Here is a 19,871-nt window from a genome sequence, read left to right on the forward strand (position 1 = left end):
CTGAGCACCCCTATCCTGCCTGCCCCAAACTGTGGGCTGCCTGCTTCCTTCCCAGAGAAGCCACATGGCCGTAACCAGGCCTGTTTTCCTGTCTGACAGTGGAGCACAGAGCAGGCCCAGCTCCAGCAGTGAGTCCAGAGTCCCCTGAGCATGGGCGCCAGGAGAACAGAGATGGCAGATGAGAATCGGGCAGGCTTGGCTCTCGTGGCTGCTGGACCTGGGCCGGGTAGGTTTCCAGGTCTTCCTCAGTCACTTCCTCCTCTTGTACCTGCCACAGTGTTGGTTGGCTGATTAGGGTGATAGTAATATTTATGAAGTGCTTTATATCACCACCGCCTTCAGCTGTTTGAAGATGAATTCAAGAAAGCTGATGTCTATAAGGTGCCTGGTGTGTGACAGGCACCTAGCGAGTGTTGGCACTGACTTCAGAGCCGCAGGTTTAGCCCTGATGCTGGCAGCAGTGGAAGCTGCCACCATGCGGCTCGGGTAGGAGTAGTGGCTGTCGGCGTTTCAACTTCTAGCAGCATTTCCTTTACCACACTCTATTTTTAGTGAACACAGCAGGTAATGACAGGCCCCAGACTTGTGCTCTCTCCGTGTGATGCAGTACATGTGTAGCCTATGCAACACACAACTGGTAACTGATTTTTGCCCTGTCATAGCTAAGTGTTTCATTATAAAGTAGATTAAAAGTGTTAGGATTTGGAGTAAAGTTCTTTGGGTTTTGCTTGCTTTTTTGTTTGTTTGTTTTTGTTTGTTGTTTTGTACCGGGAATTGAACTTGGGACCTTGAGCTTGCGAGGCAGGTGGCAGAACCACTGAGCTAAATCCCCGGCCCTGCTTGCTTTTTTTTTTTTTTTTTTTTTTTAACTGCTGTTATGTCATTGCCCAAACCCTGTGAGTGGAGTGGCCTCTGCTTGCTCTCACGTGTGGTCAGGTGGTGACTGGGTCCAGGATCTCCTAGATGCTCTCCCTTTCCAAGTGCCTCGAGCCAGACAGCTACTTTTGAAGAGTTTTTTAAAACAAGCAATGTATTTATTAAATTTCATTAAACAAATCCTATGGCACTTCATGTCAAGCAGTATTCCAGGAACTTTCACATACGTTAGCATATGCAGCATTCACATCTTACCAGGTAGTAGCTACTCTTGGTTTCCCTGTTTTACAAAAGTTAAGGATTTTATCTAAGGACGTGGAGCTGGTAACTGAAAAAGTCAAATCAGACCCAGGCTGGTTAGGACGTGTGCTGTCAGAGAGCTAGCTTTTGACTGAGCTGGTTTAGGATAATTTTATTCTCAATCTTCCAGAGTTCTGCTTTGGCATTATTTGAGTTTTGCTCTTTTTCATTTCTGTTGGTTTTGGAGTGTTTTGTTTTGTTTCATTTTTCACAGTGCTGAGAATCAAACCCAAGGCCTCACTCATGCTAATAAGCAAGTCCTCTACCATTGAGACACACTCTCAACTGTTGGCATTGTTCTGTCCTCCATGAGTAAGATGAAAAGAAACTCACATTTATAAGGAATAGTGTTTCCATTATTGTCCCCTATATAATTCAGTCTTAATTGTATTTGTTCAAGTTTCAACACTTTTTATTCAGTTTCTAAGCAAGATACGGGTCTGGCTACTGCTAGCCAGGACAGTGAACTCAGAGTAGCCTGACAGAAGCCTACTGAATTTTTTGACTAACTCAAGAAAATAGAAATGGCCTGTAATCCTGGCTGGGTCAGGAGAATCGCAGGTTTGAGTCCAGCCTGGGCAACTTAGCGAGACCCCATCTCAAATAAAAATTTTTAAAATGGTCGGGGATGCAGTTCAGTGATAGAGTCGAGCACTTGCCTAGCAGTGTGCAAAGCCTTGGGTTCCCTCCTCAGTGTCGCTCCCATACAGTACACACACACACCACCAAGCCAAGGAAACTAGTGGAATATAGGGCTTTGATACATGAAGTAGCCTAAAAAGTTTAGAAAGGAAAGGGATTGTGGCAGAAGAAGGGAGAGAGGGAGAAGGATCAAAATGGTCCAGTGTCCCAAGTTTTATTGCAGGTTTTCTTTGCAGGACAATACATGGCTTGATATACAACGCCTTGAAACTCTTCATGGAAATGAACCAAAAACTATTTGATGACTGCACCCAACAGTTTAAAGCAGAGAAACTGAAGTAAGTTACTACTATTTCCAGGATTTTTTTTTTCCTTAATCTTGAATTGTCCTAAAAACCTATTCTTCACTTTAAAGCAAAACTGGTGCTCTTGTACATGGAAAGCAAATTCAAACTTTATTGTGACTTATTGTCAAAGAGCACATGTTTAAAGTTAGGCAGCCCCTCCCTTCTAGTACTAGTTTGGTCATCTTAGCAAAACACGTATGAGATCAGGAGATTGACATATAAAGGTTATCGTGTGTGTAACTTCTGTTTCAGCATGTGGTACTCTAACCAAGCAAGCTCTGTAAACATAGGTGTCCTCAGAGTCTAGTCCGGGCATGGCCAGACTACCAAGATCAGGGTCCTGCTTTTGTGTCTTGAGGACTTCAGAGCCCCCATCTGCCCAGCGATGGTCCAGGTGATAAGCACAGAAACATAGTCATGTGATTAATTACCATGTCACTCTTCCTAGTTCCTAGATATTGTGAAGTAGGAACTAAATGATCAGATGGGAAGGAGAACTGGGGGTGGGGAGCAGTGAAAAGAGAACAGAAGGAAAAATAGAAACAAAGCTTTTGTAAATAAGGAGGGGAAGAGGGGCTGAAGGGATGGTAGGGAAGGGGAAAGAAAGAAGCAAAATATATCACGTAAAGGTACTAATAGCCTATGATGAATGCGACCATTATGTATATCTAAAATGTACCACTAAAATTAATTTTTTAAAATAATAAAAATTTAAAATACTAAAAAAATCATCTGTGAAGAAGCACATAATCAGTAAGATGGAAACAGGGCTGGGGATTTAATTCAGTGGTTCCGCCGCCTGCCTTACAAGCACAAGGACCTGAGTTCAATCCCTGGTACCAAAAAAAAGAAAAAAAAAAGGAAAGATGGAAACAAGATTCACTTGTATAAGATTTTTTTGAAGAATTTAATCACTAGACTTGTTAAATATGTATGACTTTTGCTTTTTTAAATCTTTTTCTCTGACTCTTGGCCACTTAAGCTCATTCTGCACGCGGCGTCCATTGTGAGCTACACTGCAAAGTGTGCGGAGTGGCTGGAAGTGGCCGCCGTCTTGGTGGTGCCGAGCGTGTCTGTGCTCCCCTATGTGTCCCTTGCTTGTGATTCATGTCTAATACAAGTGACATTTTACTGTTTTTCAGAGAGAAGCTAAAAATGAAAGAGCGAGAAGAAGCATGGGTTAAAATAGAAAATCTAGCCAAAGCGAATCCCCAGGTACTAAAAAAGACAGTAACATGAATTGTCAAGGGTGTTGCTTGAATATTTATAAGACAGGAATATGCATCACCAGGGGACAGGGAAGTTGATTTCACTAACATTGTATATGGAAATGTCTGCAATAAAAGAATACTTTTCAACTTTGTAATCCTCCTCTTGTACAAGTACTTTTTTTAACCCACATTTTTACCACAGAATTGATGGATTTTTTTTTCCTCTGATTTTTAAATAAGATACTAATTTTAAAAATACTGTGTTAGGGCCAGGGATTTAGCTCAGTGGTTCCCCCGCTTGCCTTGCAAGCACAAGGACCTGAGTTCCATCCCCAGTACCAAAAAAAGAAAAAAAAAAATACTGTGGTAAAAAGGAAGTCAGAATATAACCTCTCCAAAATTGTAACTTGCTTTCTTTCTCTTGTGTCTTAGGTGCTATAGTAAAACCATGTTTCCCTTTCTTTTTAATAACAAGTTAATTCTAAAAGAAAGGAAATTCAGTTTTAAATAGATGAAGTATGAAGTTGATGCCCTCTTTCCTGAAATGAACCTAATTCTCCTGCTAGCACTAGCACTAACCCTCTTCCTCCACAGTAAATCGGGGCAGTGCCCTGCAGCTGGTCGCGCCTCCAGAGCTGCTGGCTAGGAGCCGCTTGGGCTGAGCCAGGGCTGCTGTGGGCTTTTGGGTTTAAACACGTGGGTCTAAATGATCAGAACATTGTTGTTATGCATATGTCTTCCTGTTCTGTATGCCTGTAACAACAGTGCCACTTAATAAAGTTAATGGTATATACAGTGTATGTTACCTGTGTAACAGCATTTGGCTTGTATTCCCATTGATAAAACTGCAGTCAAGAGCTATCAACCATAGGAAGTCGAATGATGTTCTCAGCTATGTGTCCTTGATGCCCCAAAACTTGATGTCACAGCTGAGGAAGAGCTGGCCACTGCGTAGCATGTGTGGTGTGTGGCCGTTGCCTGGTCTCCCTGCCAACTGCAGCAGATGTTCTCTCTGAACATGCGCCGTGCTCTTTTCCTGAGTTTGCCCACGTAACCTTGTTTCTTCCTGTTGGTTGCTCCATAAACTGTCTGTGGTGAGAACGTAACTGAGCTATGGCATTGGAGCTCTGGTGTCCTCCCTTCCCCCCTCACTCTCTGTCTCTGTGTTGACCATCTGTCTGCATCCCCTGACTCTATGTATGGTGTCTGCAGCTGGAAAATACTTCATGGGTTAACACCTCAGAGCTGGAAATAGGGCCTAAGAACTTGCTTTTCATTCTCCTGAGAGAAATCGTCCTAGATTCTCCTCAGTGCCACACCACAGCCATGAAGCAGTGGAGCTGGTGGGTGACACAGCATGGCTCATTGCCAGGATGAAGCCCCTGGGCGTGGCACTTGGCTGCCAGCCCACACTTGCCTGTTGGAGTGACCTGCTGGCTATATTTCCTGGAGGTAGAGAGGTTCCCAGGGGCTCCCTCTGCGCTCTGCTCCTTCTCAAGAGGCCTTTCTGAAGTGTGGCATGGTTGTCACAGGCCATGCATCTCCCATGCTGGGGACACAGAATGCGCACCCCAGGCTGTTGACATGCAGGAGCGGTGGTGGCTTCAGAGCTTTGTCATATTGGTTTTAGCAGTTTAGAGGACAGAGGCAGCTTCATCATGATCTTTCAGGGTCATACACAGTATGATTTTTTGAAATCCTGAAACATTGAAGGTTTCTAACCTAGACAGGTTTCTCCTGACCCTCCCGAAGTAACCATGTAACATCCTAGCAGCTGTTTGCCCTGACTTCAATGGGAGCCATGTGAACGAATGAAGTGCTTCTGTGAGCTTCATTAGGGTCAGCAGTGGGCACCCAGAGCCAACAGGGGCGGTCGTGTCCCTTCTGGGCATGAAGGCCTGTTTGTCTCTTAGGAGGCCCCTGTGCCTGTGAGTATGTGGTTTGCTATGAACCCTGCACACAGCCTTGCTTGGGGATCCTTTCCCTGGCACCAGAGAGGCTGGAGCTGCTCCAAGCACTGGCTTTTTCCTGGAGCAGACAGGCGCCAAAATGCTGGCTTCAAAACCATCTCGGCACCGTCTCCTGGGTGTCACACTGAGGTATAATTCTGAACCTCCCCATCTGCTGGGAGCCTCTCCAAGACAAGGTGCAGGGTGTCCTGAATCATGCAGGTTTCCAAGGAAGCAGAGATGGGAGCCCAGGGGAAACATTGTAACACACACAGTAAGTGCTAGAGCCTGGACTCAGACACTCATGAGGAAAGAATGTCAGTGCGGGGCAGCCGGGTGAGGAGCCCAGGGCAGGGCCAGCTGTGTACAAGGTGAGGCCAAGGCAGGGGAGAGGACAGAGGCTCCAGCATTGGTGCCAGAGGGAGGGGTGTTGGTCACATGTGTTGCACGTGAGGCTGGAGAGTCGGACCTTTCCCCCCAAGTGTGAAAAAGCCAGCCAGAGAAAATGGCCCAAATAGATGTGGGTTTCTGAAGTCCTGCTGGCCACAGCAAGTAGGATGTGCCAGAGCGGCCCCCAGGAGGAGAGGGAGGTGCTTGGCAGAGCAGGTGGCACCAGAGGACTGGGAACCATTAGTGCTAGGAGAAGAAACAGCCCAGAAGCTGGCTGTAGCAAGGGCGTGGCCCTAGAGTTGCGAAGAAGGATTTAAGCTCATAGAGTGGTGAGAGTCTCAGAAAGGGCTGATGCCCATCATCCCAGAAACAGGCAGAAGAGAAAGGCAGGTGTGCTGGGTCCCAGGAGTCCAGGAGGGTAGAGCTAAGAAGTGTGGTGCGCATCCGAGAGGGTTCCCTGGGCCAGTGGCTGTACGAGAGATGAGCACAGATGCCAGACAGGAGCCAGGGGACTCGGAGGTCCCACCGCTAAGGTGCTGTCTGGGCTGCCAAGGCTGGGTTGTGGGTAGAGCCCCGGCTGCCCTTCCTGCCCCCCCAGACCTCAGAGGCCTGGCCTTGGTCCTCTCAGTATCTGCAGTCAGCACGGCTCCCCCCACAGCAGGCACTCAGGCTCCTTCCCTCCCTGTCCCTGCTGCACAGGAAGAACCAATGCCAGTGGCCAAGCACCTGTGTTGCCACACCTCTCTGTTCTGCTCAGAGCCACCTACAGCTCTCACCAGCCCGGCCCGCCTGGAGCCAGGGGGGCAGGCCCTGAGCAGAGGGTCCTGGCGAGCAGTAGCCCTGCCCGCAGCTCCAGTGTAGGGGGCAGTGGCCCGCGGGACTAATCCGGGTCGAGATTGCTGTAGGTGGTGAGCAGCAAACTGCGGACATGGCAAACAGTCTCGAGCAAGTTAGGGAGATGCTGAAAACATGGGGACAAAGGAAGAGAGGCATGCAGGGCCAGCCGCCTCCTGAGGGTGACATTAGAGAGTAAAGGAGGAGACCGCGGAGGACATGAGGGTGCTGGCCATGAGGCAGCCCAGGACCAGCCTTGCCGTCACCTGGGTTTGGCTCCCCTGGAGCCCGAGCAGCAGGCTGTAGGTGAGCGTAGGCCAGCAGTGTGTTGGACTCGGACTCGGAGGGACGTGGAGTGACCCTGGGCCTGTAGGTGGGCGGCAGGTTTCTGGTGTTCTGCAGGCAGCAGTGGGCGAGTCCGGCAGGCAAGGGCCTGGGGGAGGCGGCGGGGAAGATATCCGTCTGTCCAGCAGGTGAGCACCCCAGTGCAGAGCCGCGCCTGCAGAGAGTGACTCCACACTTTGCATTGCAGTACACAGTGTATAGCCACGCCAGCACCATGAGCTTGCCGGTTGCAATGGAGACAGATGGGCCCCTGTTTGAAGATGTGCAGATGCTGAGAAAGACAGTGAGCAACGAGGCTCGCCAGGTAACAGTGCCCTGAGCTGGCGGGGAGGTGCCCGCTGCACAGCTGCCGAGAACCTTGCACTCGGGAGGCAACGCCATGTGCCGGCCCTCCCTTAAGCTAGAGTTCAGTTTTTGGTAGTCTTCTAGGTGGTCAGATTACTGGAAACTATTTTTAGTGATTAAATATGTGCCTGCAAATGTGTTTCTCCTTCTCACAATAACAATCTTAACTTTGACCTATTCTTTAAACTCAAATTGACTTGAGCCAAGGCTGAAGCTGAGCAGTAATGTCTTGCTTTTCCCTTTGCACCCCTTCTACTTCTGCTCTGACACAGAGATGCTCCCTTCTGTTCTCCGTGGCAGCTGCTAACATCCTTAACGCATCCTTGTGCCTCCCTGAGGGCCTGGGTGCTGCCTGCTCTATGGGTCCATCTCCCAGCATGGCTCTTCCCCCAGAGTCAGTCCCTGCAGAGACAGGCCTTCCAGGCCAGGCCAGAGTCCCCGCTTGGGCTGAGCAGCTCTGGACCCTGTGTTTCTTCTGGGTTTCAAGAACCTGGAAACAGACGGAGTCCTAAATGGGCCCGAGGACACTGGCTTTTCTGATGTACAAATTTTAGTCCTCTTTGGCCTGGGAAAGAATTCCTGAATGCACCCAGCACTAAAATTCTGCAGGGTAAAAAGTGAGTTGGCTGAAACTACGCTAGTAGTGCATCCCTTTTACCTGTAGTTTATAATTGCTGGTGTCATTCGGAGCATGGTTACATAGAGAGGGTTTTTTAAAATCTGTTCTGTTTGATATAAGTAAATTTTATGTCCCAGCCAATGAGACAGTATGAGGCACTAAAAATGGCACAGTGTAGCCAATCCTGGCCATGGCAGCTGCGAGCCACGTGTGCCTGCAGCGCTTGAATCGGTGCTAGTCTGAGGCAGGCTGTGCTGTAAGTGTAAACACAGACACACTTTCCAGGGCTCGGTATGAGGAGAGGAGCAAAACAGTAGTTTTTAATAGTTGACCATATGTCAAAATGATCATACATTGGACATTCTGCGTTAAATAAAACTACTGTGCCCATATATCCTTACCTCTGTACGATTGCTACTAGAAAATTCGGGGTCGCAGGCACGGCCAGTGTCCTCTTTTGACTGAACAGCCCCGGGACCCTGTGGTTGCCACAGTCCCCAGTGTCTTCCTGCCATGCTAATCCCTCAGCTCTGGTTCAAATAAAAAATACAGGAATGAATACTTCTTTCAGCTCCTTAGAGTTTGAAAATACTGCAAATGGAGCGGGAAAGCTGTGAACAATTACTGAACATCAGTAGCTACTTTTTTAACTAATTCAGTTGGAGGCTATACAGTACCTTCCTCCTGAAGATCATTCTTAGCAATGAATAGATTTCATCGAAAATATGAAAATCTGCATATTTTTCTCTCTTCTGTTTAAAGGGTGTTATTTTCCTCCTTGATTTTTTTTAACTTGGAAAGAGATGTTTCGTTTGGTTTTTGTTTAAGAGAGGATTTTGCTGTGTTCCCCAGGCTGGCCTTGAACTCTCAATCCTCCTGCCCCTGCCTCTGGAGTGCTGGGCTTGTGGGCATGTGCCGCCCACCACCACCATTTTGGAAATGAACACACAGGTCACTTTTTTGATTCCCGTTTCGATTTTACAACTTCGAGTTTGTCATGGGCAAGGCCAGCTGGCCCCTTACCTGCGGACGCTTGAACAAATCAGGGCATTGCTCACTCTGTGGAGAAGCATGCCTGGGAATCTGTAACCTTATGCTCATTTTTAAGACACCTGGGTCATACAATATTGAAAAGAAGTTGATGGTTTACAACCTGTTTCTTTCCCTTTTATTAGACAAGGTCTCACTGTGCAGTTCATGATGGCCTTGAATTCACTGTGTAGCCAGGCTGGCCTGGAACTCACTGTGACCCTCCTGCCTCAGCCTCCTGAGGGCTGAGATTTCAGGTGTGCACCACCATGCCCTGCTGCAACCTGTTTCTTACACGTTAAATATTTGAAGGTTGGAGAATTTTCTTTTTGTTACATTCTTCAACTTACGCCAAAATTAAAGCTAGAAAAAGCATAAACTGTACACAGTGTGATGAAGCTGAGACATATTTACCATTTATTTCCTATTCTGTAATAAAGAACTTACTCAAGAACACAGACCAAAATAGCATTCTTATCTAATGAAACTGCCTTTGAGAGTAGGTGGGGCTCTGCACGGTGACACACACCTGTAGTCCCAGCTGCTTGGGAGGTTGAGGCGACATAGCAAGACCATGGCTCAAGATAAAAGTATTTAAAGGGGTGGGGATGTGGCTTGGTGCTGAAGTGCTTGGCCAGCATGCACAAAGCCCTGGGTCCAGCACCCGGTACCAGAGGCACCATGGGCTCCCATGTTTATAACCATGCAGTACGGTGCAGCCTTCCCTCCCGGCTGGGCCCTGTGTCCTCAGCCCTTAGCAGGACAGGTGCTCTTCCAGGAGGATACCTGTGAGCAACAGAAGGAACCGGCCCGCACCTCAGCCCGTCTAGCTCCAAAGGGAGATGTGGACGGGATTTTTCTGGGAGAACTCATATGGCACATTTGCATCCTTGTTGTTTTTGTCATTCCTGAAATAACTCAGTTGTATAGTTATGTAATTGGCATTCCTACAGAAGTCACATCCACCTTCCCTTTAGATCTCTGTGGATCATGTTCCTGAGTCGGAACATGTACCTGAGTGGGAAGATGATGCCAAGGAGAAATTAGTTTTCCCCACATTGAACACAGTTGCCATTAGGGTCCCAGCGGGCTTCCCCCCTCTTTTAAAAAATTAGCAAACTGGCCAGGTGCACACCTGTAATCCCAGAACTCAGGAGGCTGAGGCAGGAGGATTTCCAGTCAAGGCCAATCTGAAATATATAGTGAGCTCCTGTCTCAAAAAAAAATTGGCAAGATGATTCTAAAATTCTATAGAAATGCAAGAGGACTAGAGTACCCAAAATAACTGAAAAAAAGAACAGAATTGGAAGATTGACATTATCCACTGTCAGGACTTAGAGATGTCTATGGATTAACAGAATTCATTAAATCAATAAAATTCAGTTATATTTCAGCATATATAGATGAAGATATTTATGAAATGTGGATTCTTAAGTATAACATTTGAATGGTATACTCTTTAATTTGAAAATGTTTGGAATTCTCTTTCTGAAATTCTCAGAAACAGTGTTGTTCAGCAAAAATTTTTTTAACAAGGTTCCAAGATTCCAAGATGCAGAAAAAAATATATGTCCACAAGTTGGTGGTTAGACTGACATGAGTAAGTTGCTGCTAAAAATCAAGCTGTTAGATTTTTATATTTAGTAATTTGAATATTTTCAACTTTATTTTCAGCTAATTTTATTCTCCTAAAACAATTGCACATTTCTGTAATGTGGTTTGAATGTGGGAGAAGACAGGGTGAGAGATGAGTGGTGGAACCGCAGAGAGGGCCCCATGCCAGGGAAGGTACTTGGTCCGGCTTCCATGGAGGCGTTCTGTGGGTTTACCTGTCAGAACCACCACTTGGATTTCCCAAGAAATTCGTGTAACTTTATACAGAACACCCAAGAGAATGAGTAAGTTTGATGTGAGTGACATTGACGTCAGAGACATTTAAAATGTTTATGATTCTCATTTTTAACAGTTGGTCACGAGAAAAGCAATGTCAGCTGCACAAGTAAGGAAGGTGTAGAGAGACGGAAGTGGGCAGCGCAGGTACTCGTTGCTACGTACGTAGATGGGACTAAGGCTGTAGCACCGCAAGAGATTGACAGCTCACCTGTGTACATGAAGTATTTTCCCTTTTCCCTGTGCCACTCCAGCTTGTGATGGGCGGGACAGGGCGAAAGAAATGTGGTCCCTTAACAAATTTTGATTCGCACTGACCCAAATTAAGGAGTTAAGTTTGAATTACGAGAGGAAACCACACCATGCAGTTGCTCCTGCCCGGCACCTAGCCCCACCAGTAAGCCTGGCGGTGCGACTGTCTTCCGCAGGCACCATCCTGCTCCTTCACCACGCAGCATGCCTGCCGGCCCCGCACTCACCCCTACCCACATCCAGGCCAGACATCTGCATGATGCCCCCCTCCTGCACCCCTGTTTCTCTCGCTATCCTCTCGTAGTCTGTAAAATCATTCCACGAACCAATTTGATGTGTCCCTCGGCTTCCTGTCCTTCACAAGCTCTGGTCATGTTGGTTTGCTCAGCTGTCTTCATTGGGTCCAGCTCCAAGGGCTCACTTGCTGCCTGTCTCTGTGAACTTGTTTATTCTTTTTGGAGTGCCTGTTTCAGCGGTTATGTTGTGTACATAAAAATCCTGGTTTTGCTCTGCTTTGTTTTGATGCAGCAGTGCACAGTGGAAGTAAGATTCTGGGTGGGCTTTCACGTCTTTTCTGGTGGTTTGGAGGCCACCCTGCCCTACCAGCTGAAGTGCTCTCATGAGCACAGTGACTGGCCAGAGCCCCAGGGGCCTGTGGCCCTTCACCATGCCCCTGAGGCGGCCTCCAGGGAAGAGACCAAGGCCCGGCCTCTACATGCCAAGGAGTGGGGCTGAAACACATTTCTGGAAGTCACCTAGAATGTTGCCATCACACAAGGTTCTTTTTAAACGTTGATGTTTTTGCTCTTTCCATAGATAACTTTGCAAAGAACCCTGCTTTTAAAAAAAAATGGTTCTGCAAAAATGAGAGCTTTTCATTTATGACTTAAGAGGTCCTTAAATTTTTCATTGAAGCACATTTACATGCCATGCCCAAATCAAGAGATCTGGAATCTCTGAGAAGTTGCTATTTTGAGGGGTTTTTTTGTTGTCAATGATTCACTTCCAACAAGTTTTCTCTGGTAATTTATTTTCTTTAGGGTTTGGTGTTTGATTCTTTTTTGTTGTTGTTGTTGTTGTTATTGTTGTTGTTATTGTCTTTTTGGGTTTTGGGGGATTATTTGTTTTTTGTTTTTTTGCATCAGGAATCGATACAAAGGGATTATTTTTTTTTTTTGTATCAGGACCATGCACTTGCAAGGCAGGCAGCAGAGCCACTGAGCCAAATCCCCAGCCTGTTGTTTTAAGACAGAGTCTTCCATTCAATGGTTCTGCGCCTGCCTCTACAGTACAAGGTCCTAAGTTCAGTTCCTGATACCGCAAAACAAACAAACAACAAAAAAACAAGACAAGGTCTTCCAGCATTCAGAAAATTGAGGCAGGAAGATTGCCACAAGTTCAAGGCCAGTACACAGTGAGACCCTGTCTCAAAAAACAAAAAAGGCAAAGTCTTGCTGTTTAGCCCAGGATGGTCTTGAATTCACTATGTAGCCCAGCCTGGCCTCCCACGTGTGGCAATCCTCCTGCCTCAGCCTCCCAAGATTACAGGCTGGGATTACAGGTGTGTGCCTCCACACCTGGTTTTATTTTCTTTAATACTGTCATCATTTTGATGGACACCCTGAACACAAAGGAAAGACCCTGGAGTTAAAAAGATTGCTAAATAATTGGCAATCATCTCCTGGCATATACATTCTGCCTTGATGATTTGCATGGTTCCTTGTTTTGGTTTTGGTTTTGGTTTTGGTACCAGGGATCAAACTCAGGACCTTCCGCTTGGGAGTCAGGCAGTGGCACCACTGAGTAAGTCCCCGGACCCTGGTTTCTCATTTTAAAACAGTGATGTTGATGCAGTGGCTCCCTTTCAGATGAAATCAACTGTTTAACACCTGCTCACAGAAGTGGGTGTTCAGGGACCTTTCACTGACCATGCAGCTATCTTAGCCCTCCTGCATAGATGAGATTCACTTAATAAAATAATTAAACCAAAACCTCCCAAACTTCAGAAAGAGAATAGAACAAAAAAGAGAGTCTTTTATTTTCTTAACATTTGGACGTTTTGGGTTTTGGGGGTGTTTTTTGTTTTTTATTCTGGGGATCAAACTCAGGACCTTATACTTGCGAGGTAGGTGCAGTGCCACTGAGCTACATCCCGGCCCCAATATTTGGAATTTTTATATAAATAATTAAATGCAGTTTTTCTAAGTGCTGAAAGGTTTTCTCCCCTGACTTGACCCATTTAATTCATCTTACTTTAAATAATCTTTTTTTAAAATTTCAATAGAGGTTTTAGATCTCTGACTGGCTTAAGTCTATTTAGATCTGGTTTAAACATATTTTTCACTGCTTTTATTTCCCTCCAAAGGAGACTTCTGCTTTTGAAATGCTTCTGTAATGGACAGAAGCCACTGGTAGAGTGGCTTTGATGCCACTGTAGGAATTAGGAGGGTATTTATGGGATTTACTGAAACTGGCGAATTCTGCAAACACTGCCCATTTTCAAAGACCAAGTGCCTGTGCCGCACTGGCACCTTCCGCTCATCATGAGCCTCTTCTGGTGGAAGAGCTGCTGTTGATGGAAAGCCGTGACGGGAGGCTCACCCCTGGCTGTGGCCTTAGCGTGTGGGGGCACCTGTTTGCCTCGTAACCCTCCCCTGACTAAGTCAGAGGCGAGCTCAGTGCTCAGATAGCTTAGTCTGTAGCCAATGCCATTGCCTTTTTAATTCCAGGCACAGAAAGATCCGAAGAAGGACCGTCCTCTTGCGCGCCGCAAGTCTGAGCTGCCTCAGGACCCCCACACCAAGAAAGCCTTGGAAGCCCACTGCAGAGCCGCTGAGCTGGTCTCGCAGAGTGGGCGCTAGCCTCGGCGGGCTGCCCGCTCCTGGCTCTGTAGAAAGTCCATACTATCCGTGCCGCACCATCAGTCACTCAGCATCAGAGCTCCCTCCAGCCCCGTCCTGTAGGCAATAACGTGTGTCTGCCTCAGCTCAGATTAGGAGTTCAAACAATGGTGGCTTCTCAGACCCCAGTGGCCGAGGCTTGGGTGGATAGCGGTGTCCTCACTGTGTCATCACCACCCCAGCACAGCGCTAAGTAAGAAGGTTTCACAAAATCAGAGCTCTAGGAAAGCACCCTGGTCATCATCTTCATGTTCTACCCAAATGGAATCTGTGATCCTTTAAAATAGGTGGTTTTAAGATAACATCAATGTTTTTTGAATCAGAGGAACAGTTTTAAAAAGTATTGCCTATTTTTTAAGACTACAACCTTTGAAATTGTTTCCACGTGATTGTCATGCCTGCAGTTTTTGTTTAATCTCACAGAAATGGCTCCATGCTTTCACATTTTCACAGCCTTCTGGGGAAGTGACGTGACAGGCCAGCAGCCACTGCACCTGCGAGGTTTCCCTTACTGTGGTCAGTGATGTGTGTGCCACAGCCACCCCTCCTGCGTCTACCGAAAGCCATATTTCCAGGTCTGCGGTACAGCACCAGGACTCCAAGAATAAGCTCAGAGAAGGGATTCATTTTTTAAAGTTTTCTCTATCTACCTTGACTGGAATTGGAGTTGTAAAATTATGTGTTCGTATTTTTATTCAGAGAATCAACTTTCATCTACTTACACTGTTGCCCTTCAACAAGCTCCTAAATTAATAAAATTATAGTCTAGGAATTCCACATTTTGTAGAAAGTTAGGGCGAGATCACTTTGAACCAAGCCAGTTCTTGCCTGATGCAGACTGCAGGTGCCTCGGGGTATAAAGAAGCAGAAGCAGCCCTTGGGTCCACAGGCCAAGGCTGTGACCAGTCAGTCCACGGCTTTGAGGATGCTCGGGGGCTGGCGCTGGGCACCAACCTCACAAGGAGACAGTGTCTGAGTTTTCATCCGTCTTCAAATGCTGCTGTATATTTCAGACTCCCTGCATGGGTTAAGCTTTTGTTTTAGATTGAGTAGCACAAGGAGAAAACCCTTTAAACTTAATGCTTTGTCTACTCTTCATTTCTCTCAGGGTGGCCAGTATTTTGACTTATTTATCCTGCTTGAAAGCTACGTGAGATGTGTACCGCTGTTCTAAGCAGTGACTAGTTTCTTTTGTCCCTGGCATATGTATAACTTAATGTTAAAAGTCTTGATGCATAAGCGATAAAACGTGGCTTCTTTTAGGATCTGTTTTTACTCATGGTCTCGGGTATCCATGAAAAGATTGTGAAAATCAGACATTGCTCCTTGTGCGCTGCAGCGCGTGCTTCCGGGATTCCTGAAAGTCCACTGGCGACAGCGCTTGTTTCCTTGTGTCTTGGAGGAAATTCGCCTGGGGGAGGGGATTCCTGTGTCGAGATTGAGAGCGAGAGCAAGCGTGAAAGGAAAGCATTGCATGGTGGAGGTGGGCCAGTCGGTCCACTCAGTGAGGAGAGCATTTCCTGAGAAACTTGACAAGTAGCTACCATTGTACCATTATGAAATCTATGATTTAAAAATGTCTAGATGCCTTCTCCTTTTGAAGGAAAAAGGGTGCTTTTTATTGTATAAAGCAGCGTCTTCTGTATCTTGATATATACCATTGTTTGAACTTCTGTCTTTAGCGGGTAGGTTCCCAGATATCCCTGACTGATGTCCAGTGTGTTGGTGAGAGCTTCCTGGGAAGTCTGTGCTTCTGCCCTTGGAAAAGCAAGCTGTCAGCGTCGGGGTGACTGTAATGCTCTACCTGTAAGAACGTCTTTCACCTTATGGTCTAGGTTTTATTTCTGCTCTTTATTGAAGACAAACATTCACCAATAAGGGAAAAGAAAAAACAGCTTTGAGAGAAACTAATTTTCTTTGACGAGAGTATTACTATTCTGGCCTGTTAAAGTTTCCTCGTTAGTACTCGGATTCCCTGTGCTGATTGTTCAACTTCCATATTATTATAGAGAGAACTGTTTACGCTGTACCAAACTGATCTCAAAAGTACTGCATTGAAAATAAACTGGTGACTGTTTTTCTTCATGAAGTCCTGCGTGGCATCTTCGCTCTTTCCAAACGCATCTGTACACCAGAAATGTCACAGTTCCCAGTGTCTTTTTAGTGTGGCTTTAGTACGGCTTCCTTTTAATATTGTACATACATTGTATCTTTGTTTTATGGTAATAAGTAATAAAAATGTAGACTTCATATTTTGTACAAAATGTCGTATGTACAGAATAAAAAAGTTCATAGAAACAGCAAAAATAGGTAAGTGGCACAATTATTTTCTTTAGAAAATAACTGTAACCTTATGCTTTAGTGAAATGTTAAGTACCAACATATTTTTTAACATTTTGTAATCCAGAACTTTTTGTTTTGACATTGTTTATGAAGAGAAACCTCATACACTTGCCATTTAATATGCTCTTTTATCTAATTTTAAAAGAACTCTTAAGAAACAGTGTATTATATGGACTAAATAAAGAACATGTGAATTTTATTGCTCACCATGAAACTAAATTCAGCCCTCGTGCGGGATGAGCTGGTGCTGTTGTTCTGAGGCTGCCGGCAGGGCAGGGCAGGGCAGGGCCAGCCGCTGGGACCTGGCTGGAGGGTGGGGAGCTGGCATCCCTGGTCCAGCCCAGTGCTTGGTGCCGGCTTTGCAAGCCAAATCTTCTAGCTAAGCTTTTAATTCTTTAATGGGAAAAGTCTGAGCAGTGTTTTATAGGCACTTCTTGTTTTTTGAGGAAGCAAATGTGATTCAGGATACAATTTATAGAAATTAAATTAATGTGAGTTCTAATTAGGATTTTTTTTTTAAGAAATTCATAAAGAGAAAAATTAAAGCCATGGAAATGGAGCAGAATTGCTGCGATGCGAATTGAGGGTCCTGGCCAACCCACCTCCTTAACTGAGCTCATTATCTTCCCGGGTATCCTTCCTAAAGTCTATGAAACAGGACTAGAGTGAGGGACGCTTCCTGAAGCCACCATGAGAAGCCTCACTCCCTCTGCCACGCCTGGCATGGGTGGGGCACCTCTGGGGCTGGTGGTCTCTCAAGCTCCCCTACTGCTGAAGAGGAGTGCTGGGTGTAGGCTGAGCCCAGACATCGAGACCGTGGGGCTTCCCTGGCTCTGCAGTGGAGCACCTGGTGGCCACAGCTACGCCTCTTCCGCCAGGAGCGGGCTCTGACCAGAGACGCTTTGGGTCTGAGGCAGTGGCTTATAGTCCTGCCTACACAGACCACAGGACCCGGGGCACTCTGCTCCATGCTTGCCATGGGAGACACTCAGGTGGCTGTGCCATCCCACGGCGGGGCCGTCCTGGAATGAGTAATGATGGGGAGATGCAGCCACTGCGGCACCCAGAGGTCCTGAACAACCTCTCCCATCTCATCCTGTCTCCTGGAGAACTGGAGTTGCAGATCAGCAGCAATGCCAATGACAGCTCCACCTCACCCCTGCTTTAGCCCTAGAGCCAGGCATGGCAGTGCCACCGGACCGCTGCCCCCCCACACCACCCTGGACATCAGGAAGCACAGGTGAGGGCCAGTCCGGCAGCTCCTGGGCGGCCATGGGTGCAGGTGTGCGGGACGCTGCATGAGAGCCACGGCATCACCCTGCCTAGCGGCACCCACTTGTGCCCCCAGAGCTGCTGTTTTGAAGGAAATAGAAATTTTGTATTTTAATTTTTTAAAAAAATTCATGCCATGTTTCAACAATTTAGGAACCAAAACATCAACCTCTTCTCATTAATTTCATGTTACTGATAACCTATAAAATTACCAGAAATTTGTCTCATTTAACATATATGGTTTTATACAAGATTTGACCAAAAACATGGGCTGTGCTACCAGAAAGTTTGAAATCCATTAAATTTACCATTTTTATGATTGGTTTGGATTTGCTTTGGCGAAGTGAACAGCCCCAGAGTGGAGAGGCAAGCTCAGACTGGTTCAGAGCCCAGCATCCCCTCCCTCTGGTCCCATGTCCCTGGGGTCTTTGCTTTTTTCAGAAGCATCACGTAGACCCCGCAGAACTTGGTGCAGGGAGGCAAGTCCAAAACTAGAAGCTTTTTCTGGTCACAGCCGGTCCAGGTTAGGCTGGTCCGCTTTGCTCCTCTGGGAATTTTACAGATACAGTTAAGCATGAGTTGAACTGAGCACTAGGGTCTGTGCGTCCTGGAGGAGGAAGTCTAATCTGTTACTAGTCACTGAGTTCTTTGGCCCAGCCCCCTAATTCCCATACTAAAAGCAGCCAGTAGTGAACCCTTGAGGTGCACATCAGCAATGTGTTGGAGTGAGAACTGGGGAGCTCCTGTGACTCTCTGCACTCCTGAGTGCATAGCTCTGGGGTGAGTGGGAGCCCCTCCCTCTCTCTCCAGAATACATCTGGTAGAAAGCTATGTCAAACTACAGGTTTGAGGGCGCCCTGCCTCCCATGTCTGCACCATTAGCTGGGGCCTGTGCTGAGGATTCTCTCCAGGAGCCCCAAGTTCTGCCTGTGGGGTGTTGTAAGCCAAAGCTTCCACTCCACCATGAGGCAGGCGAACAGGCAAACAGGTCACCTTAATTGGTAGGAGAAGTTTTAAAGGTGGGTCCCCCATCAGGTGACACCCAGGGTGCCTGCACTGCCTCAAGGTTAGATCAGGGTCTTTGCCTTCTGTAAACCAGAATGCTGTGTGCCACAGGCCCAGAACTACAGACTCACTGAGGAGCACTGAGAGTTGGCTTGGGTGGCTGTTTATTCAAGTGTTGCTGCTGAGGTAACCCGGGCGCCTTCCCTGTTTGTCACGGTCCAGATGATTCAGGTGTGTTTCTTTGGTAGGAAACTTAGAGGTCCCGTCTTTCATCTTGGGTTTCAGAAAGACCCAGATGGGGATGTGCTTCAGTGTAGAGTGGCAGAGCACTTGCCTAGCATGTACAAGGCCCTGGGTTCCATCCCCGGTGCTGCCACAAAAGAAAGTACACAAAGTGTGCCATGTAGAACAGAGTAATCATTGCAGCCCCGAGGAGGGCAGTGTCAGACCAGCATGCAGGGCAGAGAGAAAGTACTCCCGCAGCCTTGGCCAGCAGTGCGGATGAGAGAGAAGGGCTGCTGAGAGGTTATGGAAGCCTCCGGCCACCCTTGGGGAGGTGGCTAGAAGGACCCAGCAAGATGAGTAAAACTGTTCCCAATCATGGCACAGAACGGACACATTAAAGTCAAAGGGAAAAGGCGCCTGGGGCAGGACAGATGGAGTGTGGGCTCAGGGTTGCCAGTTGTCTTTTGCCAGTGGAGCTGTGCCCACGGTGCCTGGCATGTTGTGTGGCAGTTCACCTGCACCGTGGTACCCAGGGTCTTGGGCCTTAATCACATATGTATGTTGCCCTTTGGGCCCAGCCCCTCCAGGCACAGAGCTGATATCCTATGGCCCAAGACCCCACCACAAATCTCAGTTTACTGGCTTGGGTATCCATCATGGAACGAGACTGCTAGGTAAACAAAGGCCCACTTCCTGGCCAGGACGTTCCCCGGGGCCTAGTGGCCACCTCTGGGAGCTGGAGACAAAGGCCAGCTCCTCTTTGGCCATAGTTAACCTACCCCTGAGCACCTGCCTCACCAGAAAAAGGAGCACAGAGAGGGCCGTGAACTTGACCAAGAAAATGACAGCAGCGCAGGGAGTCCATGTTCGTGCCTGGACCCCTTTTGAGTCAAAGCTCTTCTCACTGCACAGGCCGAGGCAGACAGTAAGAAGGGCCTTGTGAGTTCCACAGCAAGCCAGCTATCCAGTTATTTTGAACAAGCAGAGGCCTCCGAGATGAGACTGAACAGTCTCTGAGAGGCAGGAGCTAAAGAATGACTCTTACTCTCAACAGCAGCCAGGCCTTGTGTCACACACCTGAAGCCACAGCCACTCAG

At 47.2% G+C, this 19,871-nt stretch overlaps 1 protein-coding gene across 7 annotated transcripts in view; it reads left to right on the top strand.

Annotated features, from left to right (window-relative positions):
* Ppp2r5c (protein phosphatase 2 regulatory subunit B'gamma) overlaps positions 1-14,228 on the top strand; it is a 136,304-nt gene extending 122,076 nt beyond the window's left edge. For 2 of the 7 annotated variants that reach the window (XM_010607213.3, XM_033766812.1), the window contains 5 exons: positions 2,055-2,156; positions 3,308-3,380; positions 7,082-7,198; positions 10,854-10,924; positions 13,759-13,834. In XM_010607213.3, the coding sequence (XP_010605515.1) occupies positions 2,055-2,156; positions 3,308-3,380; positions 7,082-7,198; positions 10,854-10,901 (340 nt within the window). In that variant the 3' untranslated portion in view covers positions 10,902-10,924; positions 13,759-13,834. Of the gene's footprint in view, positions 1-2,054; positions 2,157-3,307; positions 3,381-7,081; positions 7,199-10,853; positions 10,925-13,758 lie in introns of all 7 variants that reach the window. The other 5 variants (XM_010607211.3, XM_010607215.3, XM_010607214.3 and 2 more) reach the window with 3 other exon arrangements.
* Positions 14,229-19,871: the final 5,643 nt, after the last annotated feature.

The sequence above is a fragment of the Fukomys damarensis genome, unplaced genomic scaffold (genome assembly GCF_012274545.1).
Source record: "Fukomys damarensis isolate Sample0158 unplaced genomic scaffold, DMR_v1.0_HiC HiC_scaffold_21, whole genome shotgun sequence".
NCBI lineage: Eukaryota > Metazoa > Chordata > Mammalia > Rodentia > Bathyergidae > Fukomys > Fukomys damarensis.